This window comes from Manis pentadactyla, chromosome 7 (genome assembly GCF_030020395.1).
Source record: "Manis pentadactyla isolate mManPen7 chromosome 7, mManPen7.hap1, whole genome shotgun sequence".
In the NCBI taxonomy this organism is placed as follows: Eukaryota; Metazoa; Chordata; class Mammalia; order Pholidota; family Manidae; genus Manis; species Manis pentadactyla.
The window spans coordinates 122402974-122424029 of record NC_080025.1 but is presented as its reverse complement, the minus strand read 5'-3'; the positions used below and the strand labels follow the sequence as shown (position 1 = coordinate 122424029).

Sequence of the window (21056 nt, the reverse complement as noted above, 5' to 3'; positions counted from 1 at the left end):
TTCCTCAGAATTGGATTAGGATAGAGATAAAATGGAAAGCACTCTTCTGTCAAACGGAGATCAAGATCCTTAGGAGGCTGATTTTGGAACCTGCTACAATGGGAAGACTTGGTGTGTTGCCTTCAGAAGTTAAGTCTCTATGTGATGCTTCAGCAGGCTTTTCAAATAGACCTTCCTACCGGGCCAGCTCTTCTAATTCCTTTTTGGCAGTCAAGATAGTATTACATGTAGTCTGTGTTCTTCCGTTTAGCCAGGAACTCTTCCTTGAAGTCTGAGAAGTTTCACTATTTTCAGAAGCCAAGATCTTCCAGTATTGCAGGACCTTCCTTACCATGTTCTCTGCTGCAGACTTTGGAACTTGAATGCCACTTCCCCAGTCATCTATATTCAGCCTCTTAATCACCGGAAGGCAGATGCTACCCTTAGGTTTTCTCTGAAGGAAGAAAATCAACAATGTCCTGTAGAAGAAAATTCCCACATACAGGCTAACATTGGCCTTTTCTTTTTGCTTGCAGCTACCATGGTTATACAAACAAGTTTTGTATAAGCCTGTGCAAGTGTGTTCTGGGGTATGGAGTAAAGCAGCAAATCACTGAACGTACCATGATCATTCTGCTTTGCATCTGGGGGCAGGATTTTCTTTAAAACTCCACACTCAATGGGATTGCAGCCTGTGTTACAGTAATAGTAATACTTTGTGAGAAAAAGTAAACGAGAAGATAGGAGTTTGGTTTAGAGGAGGATGAAGAGATTTATTTTGAATGGAATTCATTAGAAATCTAAGTGGGTATGTGATAGGGGATTTAAATTATTGATGGAAACTGGAGAAATTTATTGGAAAGTCTTTATTTAGGGATAATAAACCAAAGCTCTAGTTAGTGAAGGAAAATTTTGAGAAAAATAGTGAATTAGCAAAGGCCACCCCTGAATCTCAATATCTTAACAAAAGTTTGTTTCTTATTCATATTATGAGTCTAATGAGAGTTGGTGGTGCTTAAAAGTCACATAAGGAATCTGGACTGAGGATGAAGCCATTTTAACACATGCTTCCATAATGGGTAAGGGAAAGGGTGAATGGCAAATCACACAAAAACAGAAAACTAAAGTTAAAAATTATTTTTTAGTAATGTGTGGTAGAACTCAAATTGAGCTTGCTATCTATGCATTGCTAATAGGTTTTCAGCTTCCATTAGCTAATTTTTTGTACTATGCTTAAATGTAATTTATGATGGATTAGTATCTTTCTGTATATGACTGTAAATGAGGAGCATTGCAGAGATTCTTGGGATTTCTCATGATCTTCAAATGTTATGTTGGTTTTTTCCTCAACTAAAATATTTAGACATTTCTAAAGATACGTATTACTATTTTAGAGCAGGATATTTCATTTTACTCTCTTTTTCTGTGACTGAAGGGTTGATTCCTTTTCTTAGAGTAAAACAGACCCACAATTCTGTATTTAAATTCCAGACTCCAAAAGTGTTGAAAAAGAAGTTTTTGCATAACTTATTTGGAAGTAAAACCTGACCTCAATTAACATAAGGTTATTTGTGGACTTTATCCCATTTTAATGTGAAAAGGAATATATTTTGCCACAGTATTAATGTTTGATTCTCAACTGAAGGTGTTACAGAATATATGTTATATGCCTATATTACCTTTCAAAAATCTGAAAAATCCTGAATTTCAAACATGTCTGTCCCTTAGGGTTTCAGGAAAGGAACTATGGAGCTGTATTTTTAGTCTCCTAACAAAGTTTGGTGGTATGAGTCAAATATAACCACTTAGATTAATTTCCAAAGCCTACTTTTTGGGTCCTCGGTTTTCTAAATTATTCTCTAATATTTTATTCTAACTCATATATATCAAAATACATTTTAGCCTGAAGTAGCAAAGGGAAATACTTTGGAATGCTGATTTCATAAAGCCGCTAGGTGGCATCTTTGTAAAAACGAAAGCACATTAAAAGGAATGTTTCTTGTATAAATGCTGAGACAAATGTAGATTTTTCATGAGAAATAAAAATTTTGGGCAATAAATACTGAGAAAATTCAGGCTTATTATGAAAAGTAAAATGGAGAATGATTTTTTAAAATTACTTTTCCACTTACAATATTGAGAATCTTTTTCCCATTGGTTTGTTTTCAGCTTGTATTTATATTAATTTTGTATAACGAACCATATATTTGTGTGTGTATATGTATGTATATGCATATGTGTGCATGTAATGTTGATGTCCTAATAACCTTTCCAAACTGCATACACTACCTGGGAAGCCTACCAAGTAAGTTAGGCTCATATTGTAAGTTTGAGTTACGTATCATCTCCACAGCAGACTAAAAATATGGACATATAGTGAATATCAAGTCACATTTAATACTGTGAAGTATTTGAAAGTCTCTAACAGGGTTTCTTCCCTCCATTTCCTGGTTCTATCCCTAAGAGGCTACCCAGAAAAGTGATTGTTTAAAACCAGTTCTCACTACAGGTAAATTTAAGACACATAATTTTGGGGATAGGAGTTGGGGAGTGTTTGGGAAAACTTGAATGCACACATCCAGTCACACCTGGTTTACCCATGAAAAGACTAATCCTAGTGGTTTTTCTTAATATGCTTTCCCCCTTTGCTCTTCATAAATGTGGCTTCAAATGTGTTTGGTTTTTTTAAAAAACTAAAGCAAATTTTACCTGATAATATGTAAGAGAACCTATTTTACAATGGATAAATACTGAACAAATGACATCAGGCATTAGTTGCTGGAGAGATGAAAATTGAGTTCTAGCAGAGTGGTATGAAGGAAGAAACATTAGATATTAAAGATGATGAATGGACTTGTATATATGTAACAAAAATTTTCATTTTATTAATTTTAAATCCTTAAAAAATATCAAAGGGCATTAATCAGCATAGAAGAGTGGTTTAAAAATGAGGCTGTAGTCCGACTGGGTTTAGTCCTGGCTTTCCCATTAAATCTCTGAACATTAGTTTCCCCATTAGTAAAATGGAACTAATTACAGTTCTTCCTTAATAAAAAGGAAGGATTAAATTAGAAATATATGTGAAGTTCTTGGTAATAACAATTATTAGTTATTATGAAACCACATAGTTTACTACATTTGCAATAGGAACATAATTGATCCTTTCCACCAATAATAATATGTGCTTTTATAAAAACCTCAAAAGAATTTATACTGATAGAAAAAATACCTTTAAAATCCAGCGATTAATAAAAGCTTCACCTAATTTAAAAGATGGAATAGCTCCTCTCTCCCTTTTCTCTTTGGCTGCGACGTTTTGAATTTTAAGAAAAAAGGGTAGGCAGCTACTGTTCGCACCACTGTTTTCCTTTGTTAAGGTCTTCCTTTTCACTTCATTTTTACGTTTTTGCTAATCCTGATTTTTCTTTTATCTGTAAGCGCGAATTGTGTTTAGTTCGGAGAACTGTGCCGTTTCACAAGGGTAGGTAACGGATCTTGGAGAGGGGTCAGCGTCGGAATTGGGCGGGGACCTGGTAACAGCCCCGCCCCCGCCTCATTACCTTTCCCCGTCCTCGCACTCCCCTGGCACCGCCCCTTCCCTCCTCCGCGTGTCTCAGGCGCCAGCACCGCCTCTTCTCGCGGGAGCGGTGTTCTGGCTGAAGGAGGTGGTGCCAGAGCCGTTGCTAAGATACGACCGGCAACAGAGACTCGGGAGAGGGCGGACGCCGCTTCCTAGGACACCTGAGAAACCGTTTTGACCCGTATGTCTGCGTTTCTTAGTCAGGTAGGAGCACAAGTTCTGGCGGCTGCCGCCTCCTGGCCCGACGCTCAGACCGGCCTTGACATGGTCACAGCGGCGCTGGACTGCTAGGACTGTGTGCGGGGCGCTGGTCCCGCCTGGGCTGTGGGGACTGCTTGGTCACTCGGAAATGTTCCACCTTTACTTTAAAAACTGAAAAGCATCCCATCTTTCTTGGTTACTTTTCTGGCTCCATCTCTATGATTTGGGCTTGGGAAGCAGCATCAAGCTAAGGAGGTGCACCTCACATCCCACTCCAAGTGCTAATCACAGTGATAGTATTGAAGCCACACCTGTGTGTAACCCACATTTTGCATTTGAAAACGGTTAGCCAGCCAGCCAAGGTACCAGTTTCATTTTCAGTGTTTAGTAAATAGAGGGCCTTCCGACTTTCCTCACGGGCATTCTCACTCCTCTCTCCACCCATCTTGTTGCTGTTCCTCTTAAAAAACTGGAATACTCGACAGAACTGTTTGGTGGAAGGCAAACCTGGGTCCCTGGCGTCCTACTTACAGTAACATCGTAGATTTATCAATGAAATAGAGCTTTGTTGGGAAAAGGGGGACTTTGTATGCTATCATAATAGAGAACTGCTTTTTCCTTTTTAAGTAGTTCTTTGAGATGAAAACATTTACGTTTGAATAGCTAATACATTAAAGTAATCTAAAAATTCAAACGGTCAAAACAACAGGGAAGAACTGCCTTCCACCAATCACGACCCACTTCCTTTGCGGAGTTCTTCCATGCATATAACAATATGTAGCTGTACCTGTAAAATTGTACATACTGGTCTGTGCTTTTGTTGGAGGAAGTCATCAAGGGTGTGTGTGTGTGACCCCTGGGTGACCGTCTAACTGGAGCAGGCAGTGGAAGTCTTCTTACCCTCTCCACGTGCTTGGAATGTACCTTCAACTCTTACTAGGAGCCACTTGAGAGACTGAGCCTTGAGACAATAGTGTGCTATTGAGACCATCTGGGTCTCAGTATGTGGCGTACGTAACTCGTTTGAGGCATTTCTCTGGTGATTAGTGTTACTGAGCATCTTGGCTGTGTGCGTGTGTGTGTAAGAGAGAGAGAGAAATTCTTTCAGCAGTTGAAGCCAAGCCTTGTATATAATCTTTGTGTATCTTTTCCCTTTGCTTATTAAACGTGCCTCCTACCTGGAGTGGTATGCCTCTTTATTCCCTCTCTCCGTGCCTTCTGTGTGAAGAGTGTACTTCAGATTTCACTGGGGGAACCCTAGACGCTGTGAACCAGCAGCTTCGCTTTTTCACTTAAGTAAATCATGTAGTCAGTATAGCCTTAACAATTGGCTTCTTCATTTAGCATAATTCATTTGAGCTTCATCCATGCTGTGGTGTGTAGCATAGCAATAGTTTATCCTTTTTATTGGTGAGTAGTAGTCCATATTAGGAATGTATCATAGTATGTGTATTCTTTCTTCAACTAAGTAACATTTGTGTTGTTTCTAGTCTTTGGTATTAAGAGAAAAGGCTTTATAAACTTTCGTGTACAGGTTTTGTGTGAATGTAGTCTTTCAGTCCATCTGGGTAAAGGATACAGTTCATTAGGTCATACCGTAAGTGTATGTTTAATTTTATAAGAAAACTGACAATTGTTCTATATGTACCAATTTTCATTTCCACCAGTAAGGTATAAAAGCTTCACTTGTCTTCATACTCACTAGCACTTGATATTGTGGGGCTAAAAAAAAATTTTTTTTTAACTATTCTAATAGGTATATCATGGAATCTCATTGTGATTTGAAGTTGCATTTCTCTGGTGATTCGTGTTACTGAGCATCTTTTCATGTGATTGTTCTTAGGTCTGGGACTACAGACTGAGGCAACTGAGGCAACTAGGTCCAAAATTTTAGGAGACGTTTTTTTTCTCGGGCATAACTCTTAAGTGCAGAGCAGTGTCTCTATCTAGTCCTGGCCCTGCTTATTTGGCTTCTGTATATATTCTTTGGTGATGTCTCTGTTTAAATCTTTTACTCATTTTTTTTTTTTGCTGTCACTTTTTTTCTCATTAGATTTGAGAGTTCTCTATATATTCTGGATATATATCCTTTGTCACGTAAGAGTTTTGCAAGGAATTATCTCCCAGGCTATGATTTATCTTTTAATTCTTCTAATTGTTTTTATGAAGAGCCGAAGTTCTTGATTTTGTTGCTGCTGATGTTTTAGAACATGCGATCTTCTAGAAGACACCATTTGTAGGGGGGATAACCCACCAGATAGAAACAAAAGCATTACTTCAGACTCTCCAAAAAGGGCAAATGGAGTTAGAGCTTCTTTATAATACTCTCTTTCTAACCATGCCTGGGAGAAAATAACCAAAAAAAGAAGACCTTTTTGTTGGTGAGGGCCTAAAGAGGTTTCTTGAGCTTTTTAAAGATTGAGTGCTCAGTTTTTTCTCATTTTACTTTTTTTTTCCTCTCTATAAACTTTAAAACTTTCAGTTCTTTTATTGGTTGTGCCTGAAATTTATGTGTATTTAATTTAACAAAGTCTAGGATTAAACATATCATATCCCTCAATTTTGTAAGCAGTGTAAAAACTTAAGAACAGTTTATTCTCATCATTCCCTTCCCAATGACATATTATTATTGTCTAATATTTCCTTTTTTTTCTTTTACTATTATCTTGTATTGAAATATTTATCTGGGTTTACCTATATGTTTATGATTAGTTTGTTCACTTTTTCTTCATGCACTTCAGATTTCCATTGGACCCATTTCCATCTTTATTCAAGTGTATCCTTTTAAAAGTTCCTTTAGAGCAAATATCTTGGTGGTAACTTATTTGTAAATGTTTGTTTTCTTTCTTGAAAGATAATTTTGCTGAATGCACAATTCTAGGTTGATAGTTATCTTCTTTTAATTAGTTCATTGTTGCCTTGACCTCAGTATTTATGATGAGAAATCTAATTTTATTTTATTTTTCCTTTATGTTAATGTCAGCATATTAATATTGTTCAAAACAGTAGATGTTACCTACTTTATTACTGGTTGCTTTGCAGACCTTTGTCTTTGTTATTCTGTAATTTCATAACAATATATGTGGCTATGGGTTATTTTCATTTACCCTATTAGGCATGTATTTATGTTGTGCTTCCTGGATCTGTGGATCCATGTTTTTCATCAGTTTAAAAAAATTCTCAGCCATTACCTCTTAAAATATTTTCTCTCTTCAAGTGTTTTTATTTCCGTGTAGGACTCTCAATTTAACATGCTAGATCAGGGGCTGCAGACTTTTTTCTGAAAAGGGCTTTGCAGGCCACATTCAGTCTCTGTTGCATATTTCCATGTTGTTTTTATTTTAACAATATAAAACCATTCTTAGCACACATCAAGATATATGCTTGGTGGAAAAATATAAACTCTCTTTTTCTCTTTTTCATTTCTCTTAATCTTTCATATTTTTCATATCTCTTTGCTGCATTCTGTGTAAAATATATTCTCCCTTGAACTCTAATGCTGTGTATTCATTGAATTCAATGTATATATTTAAATTTTTATTCCAGATATTCCCTTTTATTGTAATTTGTCATCTAGTAGCCAGAGAACTTCACTAAGGAACTTCTCCATTAGGATTTGTACTTAAAGTGGAAGCCAAACACAGCCAAACACAGCCAAACACAGCTTCTCACCTGAAGCTTGTTCCCTGTTTTAATCTCCCCCCTGATGTTGCCATCGAAATGGGCCCCAAAGCCACTTCCCCTACACCCCCTTGCTGGTTGGCAGCTTTCATGGGTAAGCTTCTCCTGTTCTGCTCCTCACTGCTGTGATCCACCTCCTGCCTGTGCAGCCTGGCTCTGGGCTGCTCTTGCACACTCTGACCCAAGCTCCTCGCTGCTGTCCTACTGCCTCCCAAGCCTAAGTTCTTGGTTCTTGTAGTACAGACCCTGGGCAGCGCCAGGATCAATCCACATTTATTTGTTGATATACTTGCTGGGAGAAGCAGGTGTCATTAGAGACTCTGTTATAGTGTGAGAGCAAATCTACACAAAGGGTGTGTACTACCTAGAATATGGTTGCTGTGCAGCTGCCAGGTTCCTTAGAGCTTCTTATTAGTTGTAATGCCAGAAGCATACATCCTGTGTTCGTTTTATATTTAGAAAAAAATTCCTTCTTTCACAAGATACTGTTCATTGAGTAAGGAAGTGATGACAAAATATTTTAAAATATCTTTCAATGTATTCTTCATAGAAGCTTTCTCTCAAATTTATTGTGTTCTCTTTTAGTATGTTAGTACATTTTTTACTTTCTGTGATGTTTTTATTAACCAAGTCACCAATGTTTTTAACTGATGCCCTTGCTAGGATAGTTAATGCTTTAAACAATATCAGCAACATTGTAGCATATTATGAACATTGCAAGGAGTGAATTTGATTTTTAGTGTAGAAATTTTTGTGTAGTAAATGTGTTTATTTTTCTCAACTCAGGAAAATGTCCGAACACAGGGAAGATTTTGATGCTCAGAATGTTGCTGAAGCATCAGAAGAAAGTGATGATGCTTTTGAGACTGTCAATATTCCAGTTCCCACAGAAGAGCTCCCAGAGTCTCCTGAAACTGAAGGCAGTGGATCTGAAGTAGAGCCATCTGCTGGGGGCCGTGCGACCCTCATTGAGGAGAGTGACCAGAGCCTTTCACGTCTGGAAACAAATGATGAACCACTGATAGAAGGGGTTATAACACCCGGACAAGTTTCATTTTCTCCAAAATTTAAAAAGCACTATCTGACTAAGTCTGATAATGCAGTGAAGTCAGGCAGACAGTATTCATATGATTCTGTGACACTTATGGATAAAATAAAGGCTGCAAAGGAATCTCTGAAAATGTCAATGAAGGAGGCTGTAGCAACAGGTATTACCTAGAGAAGATAGGATATTTCTTTTCCTTATCATGAAGAACGGTTACTTTTTCTCATTTTTTTTTCTTGAAGATTTGTTTTATATTTGATATTACTTTCCCTTTCCCTATCACCAAGCTTCTGTAGCTACACCACTTGAATCTCTTAATTATGTGTGAAACTTCTGTATTCTGCAGTATCTACTCTCCTTTAGTGAATGAACATCATTAAACTTTAAATTGATACCTATCTGTTTTCCCCAAATAAAGTAGGTTTTAAAAATGTTTAGGAACCTTGGAAAATGATGGACAAGTTCTTGAGCATGATTTTAGTTCTTTTGCATGCCACTTTGGAATTAATGGTATATACCTGCTAAGAGGTAAGATGGGAACTTGACTCCCATTTTCCTAGTTTAATTCCCTGTGCTCATTTCACATACCTTGTTGCATTTACATACTTCCATATTTCTGCTTAATGTTAACCTTATGTTTAGCTTCAGATAAATCATTGTTGTCTTTCATTATAGGTTAATTTTCAAGACATAATGTTGACAGCCTGTAGGGTTATTATTACCTTGTTGGTAACAAATCAGAGAGGGAGTAGCGACAACGTGGTTATAAAAGAACTATTCTACTTAGGTGTTTAACTGACTGTTCCTCCTCCCCTTTGTCCGTAGAGTTTCTGTCTGTAGGGTGGAGAACATGGGACCATTATTTAGTAGCACCAGCTTGGTCTGCCGGGTAAAATGTAGTTTTTGAATCCAGTGAGGTAGTTTACCCCTCTGTGCTGTGCCCATACAAGTAACAAATGAAAAGGAGGAGGGAGAAGGTACTAATCAAGACCAGTTATACCTAACCAAAGCTGTTTTCCCTCAATTTCATTATTCAGTATAAATTTGGGCTCCATTATATTGATATTTCTGTGATTCTTTGATATTGTAACAAACACATGGTGATTTAAAAAGTCTTGGTCCTGCAATTCTTGAGGCTCACGAATTCCTTAACACATCTCCGTTTCCCAAGGCTTAGGAAGTCACTGCTATGAAAATTTAAAGTACATTAGTCATAGAATTTTGGATCCATGAAACAATTAAGACACCCTTCTGATAATTTAACATCTGCGAAAGTGTTCTCTGTGTTGATAGAGAATTGTAAAAATTGTTTTAACAGGCTCAAAGAACTTCAGCATCAACAATGCCTACTTAAATTTCATCCTGGGATTATTGAAAATTCTCATTTAGCTTTCTGAAAACTGTCACTCTCAGGCATCTAGAAATATACAAAACTTTTTTTGGCCTTTGTATACACTCTATACTTCATTTTACTTGTTACATCTTCATTAGAATTTAGTCTGTAGATATAAAAAAAAAGTTTACCCCAAAATAATTAGTTTTTAAATACTATATTTCATTCCTGTAACTTGTGAACAGATAATCACTTTATAATAACATTTTTTCTTTATTTTTAATATGTAAATGTCTTGTTTTTATCTGTAGAGTGGGTAGTGAGCCACATAATGTCCATTTTTGTGAAAATACATTTGCAGTTAGTTATTACAGATAGTGTAATAAACAGTGATTTTCTCTTTTGCCTTTTAGCAACTGTAGACATACATCAATTATAGGAAGAAGAGTGCACTTAGTATTAGGTATCTTTTGTAGTTGTGAGGTCAAAGAAAATTTTTAATTTTCCTATTGGTTTTTCTTAACTTCAAGAATATGCACTGACTTACTGATGCCTGATGCCAGTATGTGATCAAAGCATGTACATTTTTAAGTTCGGGGACATCCTTCAGGTCTTAGGGTCTCCCTCTCCAATACTTATTACACGAAAATGCTTGATTTTCTATTCTCAGTTATTTCCTATGTTTACATCTGAGTAATATATGTCAAATATTGGGCACCTTTAAGAGCAGTTAGTTTTTATTTCCTATTTCTCATGGCATTCTGCATGAGGAGGAGATTCCAATTGTGCACTGATCCCATAGCATAGGGAATGGAAAAGAGAACTGAATTTTGAGCTGGAGTTGGAGGAGCAGTGTTGACTTTGATACTAACTCTTGAGATTTCGGATTGATTTTCAAAGCAAAAGCTTGCAACTGAATGTGTGTCACTTCTCTTAGAAAGTGAAAAATAACATCATGGAGGTGCAGTTGGGGAACATGGCAGAAGGGACCTACGTTTATGTGATTAAAAATTGTTGTACAATTCTCTGCTTGTGGAATGTAGGTTGCTGACCTTTACTTTTGACTATGATTCTTTTCTCTTTTTATCTGCAGTAAAAGTTATACTTCTTCCCGTGGGCCAGGAAATTATAATGTCTTTTAAAATTGACGCCATTTTTGAACACCTCAAGGATCATTTTTCATACCTATTAAAAGTCCCATCTGATGTACTGCAGATAAGATATTCAGGTAAGCTTAGAAGCTAACAAAACTTATCACTACTTCTTTAGTTTTAATGTAAATAATCAAGATCTTTGATCTGTTAAACTAAATATCTACATACTAACTGTTTGAACACTATTTTGGTTATGCGTTCATTCATTCAACACATTTTTATTGAGGACATACTTTGTTCTAAATATTTTGCGATGAACTGAAGGTATAAAGAAACATGAAACAAAATCCCTGTTCTCAAGTTTCTTGCAGCCTTGTAAGGAAGAAGATTCATGCAGTCGTTACCACACAATGGGTAAATGTTTTAAATGGAGATATGCACAAAAAGCTGTGAGAACAGGGAGGAAGGAAAGGGAGATTCTAGAAAGCTTCATTTGATAAAAGTAATAATACTGTACTAATTCCCAAAGAGGTGAGAAAACCTGGGACTTTGGGAAGTGGTAAGAATTTTAGCGTGGCTGGATGCAGATTATATATGAAGAGCAGGAGGAAATGAGGCTGAAAAAAGAGATGATGAATGAGCATGTATAGAGTTAAGAGGAGGACTAAAAATGGTTTATCTGGTAGTCTTCTATACATTAAGGTCAATTCACATTCCCTTGATGTTCAGGTTTATTTTTGTGGGCAATATTGAGCAGCCCACTTTATATTAGCCTTGTGTGTTGAGTGGATATAGTTTTTGTAATTGTGACAGAGTTAGCAAGATTAACATAACTAAATAAGTGTTTCTGTAGAATATGTCTACACAGATCCTAATATTTTAGTTTAAAAAGTTATGGTATTAACTTATAAAGATAGGAAATAGGAACATATTTTTTGGTAAGAAAAGTTAGCCATATTTATTAAGTTCCTCCTCCTTGCCAATGAGAGAAAAAGAATTCAATTTCAAAATTAGTTTTAGAAAACTATTATAATGAATGTACTCTAATAGTAAGATGTTCATGTAGTCAAACCAATTATTAAAGCTTGTTTGGAGAAATGAAGCTAAAATCTAAATAGTTATTAATAAAATAATGATAATGACAATTATAAAGATCATATTGATGATAATGATTTATTGAGCACCTACTATGTGCTGTCCTTATACAGAATGTTCTGTCTATATTACCACATTAACATTTAATCTGCACAACAACCCTTTGAGGTAGGTATTACTAACTTTTTTTTGAGAGAAAGAAACTAAAGCTTGGGAGATTTATGCAAATTCACACAGCTAAGTGGCAAAGTATGAACTTAAATATAGATATAATTTCAAAAAGGGAATTTGAAACTGCTTGGCATTAACTATAAGGTGGCATTAACTGTAACATTCAAAGAGAAAGCACTTTGAGATTGGAGTAGCTGGACAGTGGTACATAAGAATCTCTTTGTTCTTTGCATTTCATGACCTTTCTTAGAAAGGCATCACCACTGGATAAAAGGCTCATGTCAGCAGCAGTAGTAAAGGGCTTGATTCTGTGTCAACCATCCTTTAAGATACACTCTTTATTCTAGTACTAGACCTGGAGTTCAGTTTCAGTGGGACTAAGTCTACTTACAAACAAGTGGAGGAATGAAGAGAACCTGGGAATCTGTATTAGTTTTCTACGGCTGTTGTAACAATTAACCACAAACTTAATAGCTTAAAGCGACACTCATGTCTTACAGCTCTAGAACCCATAAGTCCTAAATCAGTTCCATTCAAATAGAGTCAGGGTGTCAGTAGTGCTGTTCTCCCTCTGGAGGTTCTGGGGAGAATTTGCTTCCTTGTCTTTTCCAGCTTCTAGGGTTGCTAACATATTTACTGGCTCATGGCCCCTTCCCCCATCTTCAAAGCCAGAAGCATAGCACCTTCATATCTCTTTCTGCTTCCGTCATACTATCTTCTATACAGTCAAATCTTTCTATTTCTTCCTTTATAAGAACATTTGTGATCATGTTTCAGGCTCACCTGGATAATCCAAAACAATCCTTCCTTCTCAAAATTCTTGATTTCATGAAATCTGCAGTCACTTTTGCCATTTAAGTAACATTCATAAGTTCTGGGGATTAGGACTGGACTTGGATGTATTTTGGGACCATTATTCAACCTATCACAAAATTCATATAACATCCATATTAATTTTAAATTGAGAATTGAGGATGTGAAATTGAAACTCAAAGATCTTTAAATTGTGCTTTCTTGAATGTAGCTAAAGTAGATAGTGATATCCAATATATTTCTAAGAGTGAATATAACAAAACCTTGTTATATTCCAATTCAAATTCCAATTATAATTTAAGAAGACCACACATTGGAAGATTGATATAAATTCTATCAATAAAGTTTCCCTGACACAAAACAGCAACTAGTAACATTATACACATTTTTGTATTTCTTGAAATAGAGAAAATAAGAGTCAATTTATAGAATAAACCAATGGTCAGAGTAGGGGTGGGGGTAGAAGTTGAAACAATACGTCATAAAATTAAAGGGACGCACACTTTTCCCACCACAAAACTGAGGCTTAAGTCTACCTTGGCATGAATTAATTTATGTGAGTTCCTGATTATGGAAATAGGCAAAGGAAGGAATTCTTTAGAATTCTGAGTATATACTTTTCTGCACCAGAAAGAGGAGTGAGTATTAAAATAATCAGGTTTACCCTAATGTGAATATGTTCTGTTTATATATAACCCATTGGGACTTTTTTTAGAGTCAATGTGTACAAAGTGATTTCTATTTTTAAATGTTTGTAGAGTTGTGTAGTTATTATATATTCGTACTTCTAATGGATTTAGAGTTAAAGCTTTACTTTACTTACAATGCTGAATTCTTGCTCAGGAGTACTACCTTAAGTTTTCCCATGTGGAGTTCTCCATACGGCAAGATGTGGGCACCATTAATATTCTATCTGGTTACTAAAAATTATGTGTTCATATGAACACCTTTGATGTTTTCCATCCCCTTAAAGTGAGAACTACAGTCATTTCTTTGCCATAACACTTGTTTTAATTTTATCTCATTCTTAGGAATAGTTGTTAAAAATAATGAGACTCTCATACAACATGGAGTTAAGCCACAGGATATTATACAAGTGGAAATCTTTTCTACACATCCAGATCTATATCCAATTAAAAGGCTAAGTGGATTTAATGATGTCTCTCAAATCATAACTTTCAGAGTACAAACTGGTTAGTTGTTCACTGTCTTTTAGGTGAAGTATTTTAAACCCCTTTTAGTTGAGCTTTCATTCATTCACTCTTTGTTTTATCTCCTCAGGCATTCATGAGTACCAGGAGATAGCTGTTGAGATTATAAAGTCTGACTTTCACAAGCCATTCCTTGGTGGATTCAGACATAAAGTCACAGGAATAGAGTATCACAATGCTGGAACACAAACTTTACCTAAAAAGATTCCTGAAAAATTCAATTTATTTTGTAGAGATACGCAGGTACTATTTTTATAGTGGGTTTTTGAAGCTGCAGAATCAACAAATGTACTGTATACTTCCTTAAAATTAAAATCTTCTAAGGAATTATTTGACAATTAAAATAATAAAAGAAAATTAATGTATATGAAAATGGGCTCTTTAATTTTTTTGTTTTTATTTTAGACAGTTTTTCAGAGAAAAAAGCTCCAACAAACTACAAAAACAACATCAACACAGATGACTGAAATTGGTGTGTATGTATCAAATATGACTGATAAACTGGTAACACCAGGAAAATATTTTTCAGCAGCAGAATACCATGCTCAAAGATTAAAGGCGGTAAGGTTACTTTTATTATGGGTAAATATTAAAAAAAATACATGAGCCATTTGTTCTGTGTGTGTCTGTGTGTGTTTCCCTAAGCTATCATAGTTTGTAAAAGAGCCCACATAAGAGTTGTTAAAGAAAAAGTAAGTCAGAATACTTGTTAAAGATGGTAAGGCAGACTTTATTCAAGAGGGACTACTAAATGGAGTTTTGCAGTAGGGAAGAGAGATTGGGCTCAACTCTGAACTCAAGAAAAGTGGGAATTTATAGTATTGGGCAGGGTAGAGGTCAGTGGGTGGAAAATTACTAAAAGAAAACAGCAAGGGTAAGGGAGTATTCTGGCTAACAAGAGTTAACCAGCCTAACAGTTTTGCTGAAGGGTGGCCAGAGTGATTAGGCATCATTTGGAGGATGGTGGAAGATGAGAAACCTGATCAAATATGGGGGGTGATCAGTTTTTGAGGGTGGGGATTTTGGTTACACTGAATTAGCAGGAATTATGCTAAAATTAGGCAATGCTGAGATGAACACAGAGGTCCAAGAGTGAGACCTCGTTGAGAAAGAACTCAGAGGAGCCTGATTGAAGTTTGGTGAGAGAGAGAATCTCTGTGAGTGAGTTATATATTTCACTGGTAGCAAAAGGAGCCTTTGGCTCCATTCTCCCCCGATTATAGGAACCAGAATCCTGAATACTCCTACTCCTTTCCTTTCCCTTAGGGGAAAAGTACTCCTTTCCCAGTACTTTGTGTGTTACCTTCAGCCATCTTTAGCTTTGTCCTCTCCATTGCTTGGCCTTAGCACCTCTCTCTCTTGGCCTCAGCCCCTCTGTCTCTTGGCTTTAAGCCTTGTAATGGGAGAATCACCTAGGGAGCTCTCCAGGCTAGCTGAAACCAAAAGGAGTGAATCTGTTTTCCCTGATGTTAATATAGTCACTGCAACTCTTTCATATTATTGTTTGCAAGATCTTTTTTCATCTTTTTATTTTCAACCTATTTGAGTATTTAATTCTAAAGTATATCTCTTGTGGAGAACATGTAACTGGACCTTGTGTTTTTAACCAGTTTTAAAATCTCTGCCTTTTGCATGGAATGTTTAATATATTTATATTTAATATAATTATTGATAAGTTTGGATTATATCAGCCATTTTGCTGTTTGTTTTCTATTGTACAGCTCTCTTGTTCCTCTGTTCTTCCTTTACTGCCTTCTTTTATGTTGAATAGATATTTTCTAGTGTACCATTTTTTAAATTTTGTTGTTTTTTTTCAATTTAAAACCTTTATTTCCAGGACAGTGTATACTTTTTTTTTAAAGAGTACAGTTCAACGGTTTTTACTATATAGTTATGCAACCTTTACCACATCCTAGAAAGAAATTCTCCGCCCAATAACAGTCACTCCCTATTTCCTTCTACTCCTCTCTGCCTTAGGCCACCACTGATCCATTTTCTGTCTACTGATTTGCCTACTCTGAATATTTCATACACATGGAATCATATAATAGAGTCTTTTGTGACTGACTTCTTTTACTTATAATGTTTTCAAGACTCATCCATGTTGTAACATGTATCAATATTTCATTCCTTTATAGCGCAGAATAATATTGTATATACCCAGAGGTAAATGCCTATTGTATATATGCCAGTGTATATACCACATTTTGTTTGTCCATTTTTCAGTTGATGGACGTTTGAGCTTTTTCCATTTATTGGCAATTAAGAATAAAACTGCTATAAATATTTGTGTACAAAGTTTTTGATGGACATATGTTTTTATTTCTCTTGTGTAAGTAAGTTTCCAGAAGCATAATTGCTGGATCATATGATTATCTTTTTTGAGGAATTGCCAGACTGTTTTCCACAGTGGTTGCAATAATTTATGTCCAACCATCAGTGTGTGAGGTTCCAATTTCTCTACATTCTCATCAATAGTTATTATTATCTTTTTGATCACAGCCATCCTAGTGAGTGTGAAGTGGTATCTCATTGTGGTTTTGATTTGTATCCCCTGATGGCTATTGATATTTATTATCTTTTCATGTGCTTATTAGTAGCTGGTAACTTATATACACTTTTAGGAGAAATGTATATTCAGATCTTTTGCCCATTTTTAATTGGGTCATCTTTTTTTATTATTGCTTTGTTTACTTTTAAAATTATTTTTGAGTAATTTCCTAAGTGGTTGCTCTAAGTATAGTCTAGAGATTACAATATAATTCTCAATTTATAATAAGATACTTCAAATTAATACTAACTGAAACTCAATAAAATACTGAAACCTTGCTCCAACACAACTCCAATTTCATCCCTTCGCCTTTTTTGCTTTGTTACAGAAACTTGTACAGTCGTTGTATGTACTAAACTCTATAATTACTTTTATAGTTATTTTTTATTCAGTTGTCTTTTAAATATGAGAGTAGAAAAGACAAAAATATATTTGTACAGTTTTTCGTATTTACCTACATAATTACCTTTTCTGGTGCTGTTTATTTCATTTGGGTTAAACTTAACATCTAGTGTCCTTTTCTTTCATCTCTTTCTTGTGTATGCTTGTTTGCTTTATGGTGTCCTGATGGTCTCTGAGTCTCTTTCACTGACCTTTTTTTCCTCTTCTTCAGAGTGGATAACTTCTATTAATCTATCATTGAGTTCATTATTCTTTCTTTTGCCGGTTCAGATCTGCTGTTGAGCCTGTCTAGTTTTCATTTCAGTTTTGTACTGTTAATCCCCAAGTTTCCATTTTGTCCTTTTTAAAAATAATTTCTCTCATTGTATTCTCTATTTGATGAATCATTGTCATCTTACTTTCTTTTAACCCTTAAACATTGTTTCCTTTAGTTCTTTGAACATTTTTATAATGGGTGGTTTGAAGTCCTTGTTTGTTAAGTCCAACTGCCACCCCTCAGTGGCAGTTTCTATTGACTGTATTTTTTTTTAATCCTAAATTGGTCAGACTGTCTGCTTTTTTCCATGTCTCATAATTTTTTGTTGTTGTCAAATGTTGGACATTTAGATAATATATTGTTGCAACTATTTATCCTGTTCTTGTTCACTCCAAGGATTGGTGTTATAGCTGTTTGTTTTTTAGTGATTTGCATGGATTAATTAATTAGAGCAGTCGTTCTCAATTGGGAGTGATTTTATCCCTCAGAGACATTTGTATCATCTGGACACATTTTTGATTATGATGACTTAGGGGGAGAGTTGCTGCTGTCATCTAGTAGGTAGAGTATAGGGGGGCTGCCACCAAACACCCTACACTGCATAGAAATCCCCACTCCCACTGCAACAAAGATATTGTTAATACTTTATTTTGACATGATAATATTTTTGTGATTGAAGTAAAAATATATATTTATAAAAAAATATAAAATATTTATTTTGACAGATTTATTTTGACGTGACAGTATTTTTGTGATTGAAATAAAATATATTTTAAATATACATGAAATATACTTTAAATATATTTTATAATGTTAACCTCCTCTTGGACTGTTTTCAGAAATGTGTGCGCATGCACATGCACGCACACACACACACACACACACAAATTCCTAAGTTATATGCAGTCTATAAGCATTTTTATATATGGTTATATAGATAACTTACTGTTACCCTCTTGTGTATTTTCCTAAAGGAGCTCAGCAGATGTCTGAACTTGTATAGAAATGGGCCTGTAGGCAACCTGTAGGCACAGCAGATGCTCTTAATTTGAGAAAGTCTGTCCTGCCCATTTGCTATGTGGCCTTTGGAAGGTTTGTCAGACACTGTAGCTGATGCAGGCTTTCCCTGTCTGGTGAAGTAGGCTGGCTGGCCTGATTGCTCCCTGGCAATGCAGTTTGGAAGGCTGGGAGGACTGAGAACAAAGGCTTCCTTCCATGCCTCAGCATATTTTTCACCAGATCACTAGTATAAAAACTACCGTACTTTTCACTGCCTGTGAGTTCCCTCTCTCAAGAGCCCTATGTTTGACCTGAATGTGTGCTGAGGAAACTACCTCCATCAAGAAGCAAATTACAACCCATTCAATAAGACTCTTTAACTTGAAGGAGGGAGAACAACCAGGAAAATTTGCCTGGTTTGTTTTCAGGATGAAGTTGAAACAGAACTTTGTAAAAAATTAGATTCTCACACATTATTGTATTGGCATATTGCAGTCATTTTCCACATTTGTCAAACACAATTGAGAGCACATTGGTATTAAATTACATATCCTAAATTGTTTAGTGTGTAGCTTCTGGACTGGATTGATAAATGTGAAGAGTACCCATTTAGTTTCTGCCTTGTACCCCAGATTGATCACTTGAGTTGCATCATTTAACATTAGACATTTGAAAGTGGAAAAGAAGTCTACTTACTAGGTCTTTTGAAGAAAGTAGTACTGACTAATAATCCCCATTCTCCTGTTCTGTTGGTTATTCTTGGCAGATTCAGTTTCGCTGCTGATGGTCCCCCTGGACTATGACTCAGTTTTGCTGGGTCCCTAGCTCAGAGTATCATTTGAACAGAAGCAGCCCTTGACAGTGATGAGGACAAGGCTTTTAGGCTAGTGCAACACAAGCACAAGTATGTGACAAGAGGAGGAATTTGTGCCACAGTATGTCATAAATGCTTCTTTCATAGAAAAAGTCTTGCTGTGAGAAAAAAGTTAAACAGCATGTTTGATTTACATTCTGGTGCAGGGTTCTTGAGGATGGTTAGAGTCTGGTAACAAGATAAGCAGTTTGTGGGCCAGCAGTGGGATCATGGACTATATTTTCAGTAGTACTATGAGAATTTAGAATTTTAAACAAGTTCTTCCCTACTCTGGTTCTATGCAATGCTGAAGGTTGTAAATCAGGAGGATGTTCATCACTTTTTCATTTATTTTTGAGACTCAGAAGAGAGCATCAAATTAGGAGGACAAAAATGTGACATAATAATAAAAATACTAATATTCTTCTATTGCGGTCTGAGTGACCAACTCAAAATTGTACAATACACCATACATTTTATTTTTTAACTTTTTTAAAATTAAAAATATTATTGAGGTATAACTGACATATAACATGTTGGTTTCAGGTGTACAACATAATGAGTCAATATTTGCATACGTTGGAAAATGATCACCACGAAAAATCTAGTTATCATTTGTCACATGCAAAGTTATCTTTTAGGGTTACTTTCTTGGCAACATCTAATTATGCTCTACAGTATTATTTACAATAGTCACCATTACATTACATCCCTATGACTTTATTTTATAGCTCAAAGTTCATAACTCTTGACCCCTTTCTCCCATTTCATCCACTCTCCAACCCACTAATAGTACATGAGAGTCCCCTTTTCTCCACATCCTTACCAACACTTATTTTTTGTCTTTTTGATAATAACCATTTTAACAGGTGTGTGGTGGTATCTCATGGTGGTTTTGATTTGCATTTCCCGATGATTAGTGATGTTGAGCATCTTTTCATGTGCCTATTGGCCATCTTTGTATGTCTTTGGAAAAATGTTTATTCAGATCCTCTGCCCAATTTTTAATTACATTATTGCTTTTTGACTGTTGAGTTTTATGGGTTCTTTATATATTTTGGATAGTAACCTCTTATTAGATATATATACTTTGCAAATATTTTCTCCTATTCAGTAGGTTGTCTTTTCATTTTGTTGGTGGTTTCCTTTACCATGCAGAAGCTTTTTAGCTTCTTGTAGTAGTCCTACTTGTTTATTTTTGCTTTTGTTTCTTTTGATTTTGGAGTTACATTAATAATTCATCACCAAGACCAGTGTCAGGTTGTTTACTGTCCATGTTTTCTTCCAGATATTTTATGGTTTCAGGTTTTATGTTTAAGTCTGTAATTTACTTTGAGTTAATTTTTGTAAATTGTGTAAGATACTGGTCTAGTTTCAGTCTTTTGTGTGTGGCTGCCCAGTTTTTCCAACATCATTTATTGAAGAGACCATCCTTTCTCCAATATATATTCTTGCCTCTTTTGTTGTAAATTAATTGACCATATATATGTGTGTGTATTTCTGGGTTCTCTATTCTGTTCCATTGATCTCTGTGTCTGTTTTTATGTCAGTGCCATACCATTTTGATTATTATAGCTTTGTAATATAGTTTGAAATTAGGTAGTGTGATACTTTGTTGTTCTTTTTCAATATTGGTTTGGCTATTGGGGTCTTTAGTGGTTCCGTGCAAATTTTAGGATTGTTTCTGTTTCTGTGAAAAATGTCATAGGAATTTGATTGGGATTGCATTGAATCTGTGTATTATTTTGGGTATTATGGACATTTTAACAATATTATTTCTCCCAAACTATGA

The 21056-nt window shown here is 35.6% G+C and overlaps 1 protein-coding gene across 2 annotated transcripts in view; it reads left to right on the top strand.

The window, feature by feature from the left end:
- The first annotated feature begins 3615 nt into the window (after window positions 1-3615).
- Window positions 3616-21056, top strand: part of IQUB (IQ motif and ubiquitin domain containing) — a 77064-nt gene continuing 59623 nt past the window's right edge. The window contains exons 1-6 of one of the 2 annotated variants that reach the window (XM_036905605.2): window positions 3616-3763; window positions 8228-8649; window positions 10913-11047; window positions 14024-14185; window positions 14274-14446; window positions 14609-14764. In XM_036905605.2, the coding sequence (XP_036761500.2) occupies window positions 8232-8649; window positions 10913-11047; window positions 14024-14185; window positions 14274-14446; window positions 14609-14764 (1044 nt within the window). In that variant the 5' untranslated portion in view covers window positions 3616-3763; window positions 8228-8231. Of the gene's footprint in view, window positions 3764-8227; window positions 9376-10912; window positions 11048-14023; window positions 14186-14273; window positions 14447-14608; window positions 14765-21056 lie in introns of those variants that run through there. The other variant, XM_057504732.1, reaches the window with a different exon arrangement.